We start from the raw sequence: 9811 nt of genomic DNA on the forward strand, positions 1-9811 counted from the left end.
TTTTTTTTTTTTTTTGAGATGGAGTCTTGCTCTGTCACCAAGAAGAGTGCAGTGGTGCAATCTCAGCTCACCACCACATCTGCTTCCTGGGTTCAAGTGATGCTCCTGCCTCAGCCTCCCGAGCAGCTGGGACTACAGCTGGGTGTGCGTCACCATGCCCAGCTAATTTTTGTATTTTTAGTAGAGATGAGGTTTCTCCATGTTGGCCAGGCTGGTCTCAAACTCCTGACCTCAGGTGATCCACCTGCCTCGGCCTCCCAAAGTGCTGGGATTACAGGCATGAGCCACCGTGCCCGGCCCATTTTCATCATTATTAACCCTCATTTACTGAGCGACCACTATTTCCCAGATAGGGTTATAGGCCTTATGCATGTATTCTCTTTCATTCTCATAATTATGCAAGGTAGATACTATCTTCATTTTAAAGATGAGAAGATTGAGGCACAGAGAAGTGAAACAACTTACCCAATGTCACAAATAATGTGCTCAAGTGAGGGTCATAATCCAGGTCCATCTCACTCTAAAAGTCAAACTTGGCTAGCCATGGTGGCTCATGCCTGAAATCCACAAATTTGGGAGACTGAGGTGGGAGGATTGCATGAGCCCAGGAGTTTGAGTTTACAGTGAGGTGTGATCACACGAGTCCATACCAGATTGGGTGACAGAGTGAAGCCCTGTCTCAAAAATAAATAAATAAATAAAAGCCATACCAGTTTCAGATGTCAATTGCTGCCTATCTTTAAGGATGACACTGGAGGGTCTCCCTCCCATATCCCTCTGTGTCCTGTACTACCTTCCCAGGTCCTGTACTGTCTCTCTGTGTCCTGTACTACCTGCCCAGGCTCTATACAATCCTTCCTGTGTCCTGTACTACCTTCCCAGGTCCTGTACGATCCTTCCCGTGTCCTGTACTACCTTCCCAGGCTCTGTACTATCCCTCCATGTCCTGTACTACCTTCCCAGGCCCAGTACTATCCCTCCATGTCCTGTACTACCTTCCCAGGCCCTGTACTATCTCTCCGTGTCCTGTACTACCTTCCCAGGCCCAGTACTATCCCTCCATGTCCTGTACTACCTTCCCAGGCCCTGTACTGTCCCCCCATGTCCTGTACTACCTTCCCAGGCCCTGTACTATCTGGCCCAGGCCCTGCACTATTCCTGCCCTGTACTACCTTCCCAGGCCCTGTACTATCCCTCCATGTCCTGTACTACCTTCCCAGATCCTGTACAATCCTTCCAATGTCCTGTACTAGCTTTCCAGGCCCTGCACTATTCCTCTGTGCCCTGTACTACCTTCCCAGGCCCTGTACTATCTCTCCGTGTCCTGTACTACCTTCCCAGGCCCTGTAGTATCCCTCCGTGTCCTGTACTACCTTCCCAGGCCCTGTACTATCTCTCCGTGTCCCGTACTACCTTTCCAGGCCCTGCACTATTCCTCCGTGCCCTGTACTACCTTCCCAGGTCCCGTACAATCCTTCCAATGTCTGTACTACCTTCCCAGGCCCTGTACTATCTCTCCGTGTCCTGTTCTACCCTCCTGTGTCCTGCACCGCCCTCCTATGTCCTATATTTTCTCTGAACTCATAATAGCAACCCTCCCTAGACAAACACATTTTTAAGGTTTTGAACTAACTTTTCTGCTATTTGCCAAAGGATACTAGTCTGTAATCATGCTACAATTTTTTATTCCGAATGTTGCAATTATTTTTATTCAATGCATTTTTAAGTGTCACTTCTGCACATGGTTCAGTTTATCAATGAGTAGGAATATAGTTGCTTTGTGATTGGCCTAAACATTTTCGTTATTTTTAAAGCATAAGCTAATAACCAAGGTAATCTTATTTCATTTGAGAAAGCAGGTCTGGTACACACAATAAGTTACCTATCTTATCACTTTTTTGTGCACATTGTAAACTTAGATTATTTATTCTTCTAATAGCGAAAAACCTGATGTGTTATCCCAGGAGTTGGGGATGGAAGGGGAGAAATCATCCGCTGAAGACCAGATGAGAATGAAATGGGAAAGCTTACATCAAGAATTTAGTACCAAGCAGAAACTACTACAGAATGTTCTGGAACAGGAACAAGAGCAAGTGGTATCAAATATTTTACATTATATATTAACTAATATAAAAGATGTAGAGTTTATGCTGAGGGATTATAACTGTGCAATCATCTTAATTTTCATGATCAATTTCAAACTAAGACATGAAGCCAGTTTTTCACTCTACATTTTTCTTAACAAGTCTATTTCACATTTCCCTTCATAATGATATATTTATATGTGAAAATTTGATTTCTAGACAATATTTTTCCTCAAAGATGATTAATATCTGATTCCGTATTAGCCTAAACCCTTACATTTTGAGTGCCCTCTTTTTGTGTGTGTTTTGCAAACTTGAAAAAGTAAGGGTGGAAATCAAGGATATGCACCTCTAGGACAGAAGGATTTCCACAAATCTGGAATGCAATTGTGAGGCCATCTTATTTTCCATTGCCACTTCCAGTATTTAATAATTTCAGGAGATCTTAATGAGAAACATATTGGGACGTTAGTGGGTCTAGGGTAGGGAAGTGAAGCCAGTGGTCAGCTGGAATAGTTATGGACCCATCTGCGAGGCTGGTTCCTGGGAGGGATACTGTGTGATGTCGGGCTTGGTTCCACCAGGCATGCCAAATCCAAGGGAACTGAAGACAGCAACAGATGGTTCCAGGTAATGGCTATTACTTCACTCTAAGCCAGGGAACAACTGGAAGTCAGAGGAATTAGAAAGTTAGAGGGCAAATGAGGGAGTCAGGAACACAAGCCAGCCTGGGATGCCTACCACAGCTGTGGCCCAGAGGAATTCTTCAGATACAAGACTAGTCCCTTGTCCTGGGCCAGCAGCGTCCATCTAGGCTCATTCCAAGTCAGCAGTATTATCGGAGTGAATTCTAAAACCTTTCCTGTTGGTCTGAGGAAGCTGCTGTTCTCTCGGCTCTGGCCAGAACTAGCTTAGGGGCTGGGAGAGGCTGAACTGGAAGCAAAGGGTGTCAATAACTGCAGTGAACTGGAGGAGAGAAAGGCTGAAGCTGACAAAGTAGGCATTAGAAAGCCGGCGCAATCTGCCAGAGTTAAGTGGAAGGAGACGGTCTAAAGCAGGGCTGCGCAATTCCCAGGCTGCAGACAGGTACGGGTCCGTGGCCTGTGAGGAACTGGACCTCTCAGCAAGAGGTGAGCGGTGGGCAGGTGAGCGTTACTGCCTGAGCTCTGCCTCCTGGTTAGATCAATGGCAGCACTAGATTCTCGTAGGAATGTGAACCCTATTGTGAACTGCGCATGCGAGGGATCTAGGTTTCACGCTTCTAATGCGAATTTAATGCCTGATGATCTGAGGTGGAACAGTTTCATCCTGAAACCATCACTCCCGCCCCCAAGAAACCAATCCCTGGTGCCAAAAAGGTTGGGGATTGGTGGTCTGAAGGTCATGAGGTGTCTTGTCATCTGTGGGTAGCCGTGCATACGTCTCTCCAGAGCCATGCTTTCTCTTCTGTTTTTATAAAAGCAGATGCTTTTGTGAACTCTCTGCCCCCTCACTTTCCCTCTCTGGCCAGGAGACTTCTTTACCTCTGTCTGCGGAAATAGTCACCAGCTCTGCCCTGGGAAACTTAGCGCTGTATTCCCGGAAGCAGTTGTCCCAGAATCATATCCACCCTGGCAAATGGTGCCCTATACTTTTTGTGTGGACCTCCTCCCTGTGTTTTAATTCATCCTTCCTCAAATCCCTGATAAAATGTTCCCCAGACTCGTAGCTCAAATTCCTTTTTCCTGATATGGATCTCCTGGACTTGACTGCTAGCTCTCCCTTCATGTTCGAGTATCCTTTGAATAGGAGAGGTATGTATAGTTCTGAATCAGGGACTGCAGTCTTTTCTGACTATCTTAAGTTAGAGAAATCTATGATATTGTCTAGATTCTGTGCTTGCTTACTATTCTCCATTCATAAAGCACCTGTGTGATTCACTGGGCATCTACAGACCTCCTGGAGGTCTCATCCATTACCCTCTTTGATCTTCAAGAGCTGCTTTTGCTCTCAGTCGGAGCCAACACTCCAGCGTCCTCCATGCTGGGCTTACTGAACAAACCTTGCCCTGCTGCCACTGACATTCCACAATACCTGGACTGTTCAAGTTTAGATTCACGTTGTATCTCCCTTGCCTTTGGATTAGAAATAAAAGCATTGAATGCTCTTTTTTAATGACATTTTTGCATTTGAGTGCTTTGTTTCAGCAATCATTGGTCATTTGCACAAAGTGCCTCACAGGTTGTTTTCCTCTCTGTGGTGTGAAAAGGTGAAGGAAAAGGAAGGGAAGAAGCAATTTAGCTGTCAGTTTCCAGGCAGAAAGGAAGTGATCATATAATGAACGTGTTTTAAGTTCTAGGTGTTAACATAGCTAACAACGTTGTGGTGAGGCCAATATTATCTCTACGTTGTAGACCTGGAAACTGAGGCTTAGAGAGGTTGGATAATTTCTGAGGGTCTTGGGATTAAGAAGAAGTGAATCTGGAATCAGGAGGCCAATCTCTCTGTTACCTAAGTCCCTCTTCTTTCATACTACCTTAATGGCAATTTTGTACCCTGGAAATACTACTTTCCTATGTAAAAACAGGTACATTTTGGCCTAAAGTTCTCTAGGTCAAAGGGCACTAATCTCTTAGAGCAATTTTTCTTAATCTGTTTACTTCCAATGTATTTAGTGCTTCCATGCACAACAACCTTCTTGGCTTCAGGGTGAAATACAGCTCCTGCTTCTGGGAACCTATAACCCAAATAGGGAAATAGCACATACATTTCTAAGAAAAATTAGGCAACTATGACAGGATCCATAAGCAGGAATTTAAAGGAAACAAAGGTTAAGAAAAAATAGTCAAAAGTTGCTATGATAGGTATGGAAATTAAAGTAGCAGATTTTAAGGGGATGCTGGGTGGTGGATATCCCAGCTGCAATGGGGAATGGGCTTGGCATATTTACAGGATCATGAGTAGTTAGCCTGAAAGGTGAAGAGGTATTTTGAAAAGTCAAAAGAGACTGATGGCCAGGTACAGTGGTTCACACATGTATTCCCAGCACTTTGGGAGGCTGAGGCGGGCAGATCGCATGAGGTCAGGAGCTCAAGACCAGCCTGGCCAACATGGGGAAACCCTGTCTCTACTAAAAATACAAAAATTAGCTGCACATGGTGGTGCACACCTGTAATCCCAGCTATTTGGGAGGCTGAGACAGGAAAATCACTTGAACCCAGGAGGCAGAAGTTGCAGTGTGCTGAGATCGTACCACTGCACTCTAGCCTGGGTGACAGAGCAAGACTCTATCTCAAAAAAAAGGGGGACTCGCCGGGCGCGGTGGCTCAAGCCTGTAATCCCAGCACTTTCGGAGGCCGAGGCGGGTGGATCACGAGGTCAGGAGATCGAGACTATCCTGGCTAACATGGTGAAACCCTGTCTCTACTAAAAATACAAAAAAAAAACTAGCTGGGCGTGGTGGCGGGCGCCTGTAGTCTCAGCTACTTGGGAGGCTGAGGCGGGAGAATGGCGTGAACCCGGGAGGCGGAGCTTGCAGTGAGCCGAGATCACGCCACTGCACTCCAGCCTGGGCGACAGAGCGAGACTCCGTCTCAAAAAAAAAAAAAAAAAAGGGGGACTGAGTTTGATTGAAAACATGATCAAAAGTTTGAATGCTACACCCTATCATTGCCTTTATTGGGAAGCCATATGTATACGTAAAAGAGTTTAGGGGAAATAGGGCTAATAATGAAAGCAAAGAGATCAGCCTAGGTCTTGTATTTAGGATGGATTATTTCACTATAGGTGTTGCTAAAACCAAGAAGAAAAGTTGAGAGGAAAGCTGTGGTAAGATTTTTTTATGATTACTAATAACTTTCTTATTTAGTCAGTTTTAAGAAAAATTACTCTATTATTTTGAAAAATTACATATATTCATTATAATAATTCACATAATGCATCCAAGTGCAAAGATGAAAATGAAAAAGAGCAATTAACAATTCCCATATACTGTAAATCAATTAAATCTTTAAATTCCTTAGTGCTCATAACCAATCCTTTTAGCATATCTTTTTAATTCCTAAATTTTTAATTTTGATCCAGCTCTCAGGAATTAATTCCATTGTCAAGTAATTTTTTTCAAGAAAACTCAGGTTCTATCATATTTGGGAGTATCAGCCAGTTACCTCTATATTTGATGGGCATTTTTCTGTCATACTTTTATCCCTTCAGAATTTGTATCTATATTTGTTTTTGTCTTCCGGCATTGAATGAAGCTTTAGAAAAATCTAACATCAGTCTACGATTTTTTCCCTTATTTATTTTTTTGTTGTTGTTCTCTGTATGGATGCCAGGAGAATTATTTAGTTTTTTTTAAGTTTCAACAGCTTATCTAGGCTATGTCTGATGTTGAGTGTTCTCCAATCATATTTTTCCTGTGACACAATGTACTTTTTTATATTTAAGAATCAAGGTTTGCTTTTTTATTAATTGTAGGGAATTTTTTGGTATGAGATGTATTTTATGCTGTATTTATTATATCTCTGCTTCAGGGACATCAATTATCCTTGTGTTAGATCATCTTTTTCCTATACCTATTGACTTCTTTTTAGTTGTACTGATCTCTGTTTTTTAAAATTCGGATTCACTTTTCATCTGATTATTGCAAGTTTTTTCTCTATGCCAGTGATTCTATTTTCAGCAATGTCTGTTCTCATCCTTTCTGTTTCTAATTTATTTGTGCCTTAATGTTGTTTGTTTCATAAAATTTGCAAGCCACCTTTTAATTTAATTTTCTTTTTTATAATGTCACCTTTTGTTTGTTTTGAAACAGGGTCTTGCTCTGTTGCCCAGGCTGGAGTGCAGTGGTGTGATCTCAGCTCACTGCAATTTCTGCCTCTGGGTTCAAGCGATTCTCGTGCCTCAGTCACCTGAATTGCTGGGATTGTAGGTGTGTGCCACCACAACTGGCTAATTTTTGTATTTTTAGTAGAGACAGGGTTTCACCATGTTGGCCAGGCTGGTCTTGAACTCCTGGCCTCAAATGATCTGCCCACCTCAGCCTCCCAGAGTGCTGTGATTACAGGCATGAGCCATCGTGGGTGGCCTGCTTTATTTTATTTGTACATAATATTTGTACATATTTCTGGTGTACAGTGTGATGTTTAGATACATGTATATAGTGTGTAATGATCAAGTCATGGTAATTAGCAGACTCATCATCTCAAACATCTATCACTTTGTGGTAGGGAGATTCAAAATCCTCTCTTCTAGCTATTGAGATATACAGTATGTTATTGTTAACTATGTTTGACCTCCTGTGTAATAGAACACCAGAACTTATTCTTCCTATCTCTCAGGCATCTTTTTTCCACTGCTTAAAAAAAAAAAAATCCAGCCATGGAAACATTGCCATTGATGCATCTAGCCACCGTGTTCAGTGGAAATGGTATGTTGTAGAAGTTATTAGAAGAAATTTTCTTATGGACAGTTTTTCCAGCATCTATTTCAGTGTGCATTTCCAAATGAGAAAACTGGGACATAATGCATATGCTCTTCAACAAGCTGCCTTTGTTTGCCTACAGCTTTATAGCAGGCCAAATCGACTCTTGTCTGGTGTGCCACTGTACAAAGGGGACGTGCCGATCCAAGATAAATCTGCAGTTACGTCTTTGCTGGATGGACTGAACCAGGCCTTCGAGGAGGTTTCATCCCAGGTAAGGCTGTGTTATCAGTGTGTTTGGCTTGGTTTATAAGAGCGGTGTTTTGCTTGTATTGATTTGCGTGGCCTCTGTGAGGCTGTTCCATCCACCCCTGAGCATGAATTGAGACCCAACCCTGGGGATGAGTGCTGAAACAAAGAGTCACTGGACCCTGGAAGCCCATCCTGTTTCTTCTTTTATATTTTATTTTATTTTATTTTTTCAGACAGTCTTGTACAGTCACGCAGGCTGGAGTGCAGTGGCACAATCTTGGCTCACTATAACCTCCACCTCCTGGGTTCAAGCGATTCTCATGTTTTAACCTCCTAAGAAGCTGGGATTACAGGCAAATGCCACCATGCCTGGCTAATTTTTGTATTTTTTAGTACATATGGGGTTTCACCATATTGGCCAGGCCAGTCTTGAACTCCTGACCTCAAGTGATCTGTCTCCCTTGGGCTACCAAAGTGCTCAGGTTACAGGTGTGAGCACCGTGCCTGGCCCCATCCTGATATTTTTCCCGGATTTTCAAAAACTGAAATTGATTATTTGACCCTATTGTGTGTTTCCCAGAGTGGAGGGACAAAGAGGCAGAGTATACACTTGGAGCAGAAGTTGTATGATGGGGTCTCAGCCACCTCTACTTGGTTGGATGATGTTGAAGAACGTTTATTTGTTGCCACAGCACTTTTACCAGAAGAAACAGAAACTTGTCTCTTCAACCAAGAGGTAAGTTTAGTAGTTTCTGCCTGTGTGTGTATAACGTTACAAAGCACTTGACGTTTTGATGGGATAATTAATTTTATACATAAAGAAAGTCAAACATAAAACAATTCTAATAATGCAGAACATCATTGCTTGAATGCAGAATATTTCTAGTTTGCATTTTCATTCTTTGTCTTGTGTATGTAAGAGGGAAAAATGGGAAACTCTGTAGAAACACTATTATGTATCACATATCTTCCAAATATGAAACACATGCTTAAAAAAAGTACCAAATTCCTAAATAGCACTTTACAGTGCTCATTATTACTAGTGAATGGGGTAAAGTCCCTGAGAGCAACTTGCCTGAAATGTATAGAAGTATTTGAAAGAGGTTCCAGTTGTCTTAGGTCTAATTATTACTAAGCAACCAGAGAGATTTAGTTGACTTTCTATGAGAAAATAACTTGATTTGCATATCAATTCATGTGTCTAAACACTGAAAAATGCCCTTTTATCACCTCTAGATTCTTGCCAAAGACATTAAGGAAATGTCTGAAGAAATGGATAAGAACAAAAACTTGTTTTCGCAAGCTTTTCCAGAGAATGGTGACAATCGAAATGTTATTGAAGATACTTTGGGTTGTCTTTTGGGCAGGTTATCCTTGCTAGACTCAGTAGTGAATCAACGATGTCATCAGATGAAAGAAAGACTTCAGCAAATACTAAATTTCCAGGTAAGTAAGACATTATCAAAGGATACTTGACCATTCTCTAGGTATTCAATAATAGTCAGTCATGAGTCTGTGTTACGTACCTGGTTGTTGTTTTTTTAAATGTATAATGAAGAACGAGAGCTTTGTAGAAAATGAATGGGGTTGAATTAAAGGATTAGAAACTAAAGATTTTTTGCTCCTAGAAATGGAAGGTTGAGAAAACCACCCACTTCAAACTAAGGATGGAATAGAATTATAAATTCAATCAATAAAAGTCAAATTTATGGCTCTTTATGATTATAATTTTTAGTTGCTAATACTGGAGCTTAAACACACTGGGAAAGAATATGCAGAAAATGGCCGGGTATGGTGGCTCATGCCCATGATCCCAGCACTTTGGGAGGCCAAGGCAGGCAAATCATTTGGGGTCAGGAGTTTGAGACCAGCTTGGCCAACATAGTGCATTGCAACTCATCTCTACTAAAATACAGAAATTAACAGGGTGTGGTGGTGCAGGCCTGTAATTCCAGCTACTTGGAGGCTGAGGCAGGATCATCGCTTGAACCCAGGAGGCAGAGGTAGCAGTGAGCCGAGATCACGCCACTGCACTCCAGTGTAGGCAGCAGAGCAAGACTCCATCTCAAAAAAA

General features: G+C 42.2%; 1 protein-coding gene across 1 annotated transcript in view; it reads left to right on the forward strand.

Annotated features, from left to right (window-relative positions):
- The window catches only part of SYNE1 (spectrin repeat containing, nuclear envelope 1), a 570706-nt gene that overhangs the window by 407750 nt on the left and 153145 nt on the right, over positions 1-9811 (forward strand). Inside the window, exons 100-103 of the mRNA XM_011996807.1 lie at positions 1940-2096; positions 7628-7759; positions 8318-8473; positions 8974-9183. Of these exons, the coding sequence (XP_011852197.1) occupies positions 1940-2096; positions 7628-7759; positions 8318-8473; positions 8974-9183 (655 nt within the window). The remainder of the gene's footprint in view (positions 1-1939; positions 2097-7627; positions 7760-8317; positions 8474-8973; positions 9184-9811) is intronic.

This window comes from Mandrillus leucophaeus, unplaced genomic scaffold (assembly GCF_000951045.1).
Source record: "Mandrillus leucophaeus isolate KB7577 unplaced genomic scaffold, Mleu.le_1.0 Scaffold524, whole genome shotgun sequence".
NCBI lineage: Eukaryota > Metazoa > Chordata > Mammalia > Primates > Cercopithecidae > Mandrillus > Mandrillus leucophaeus.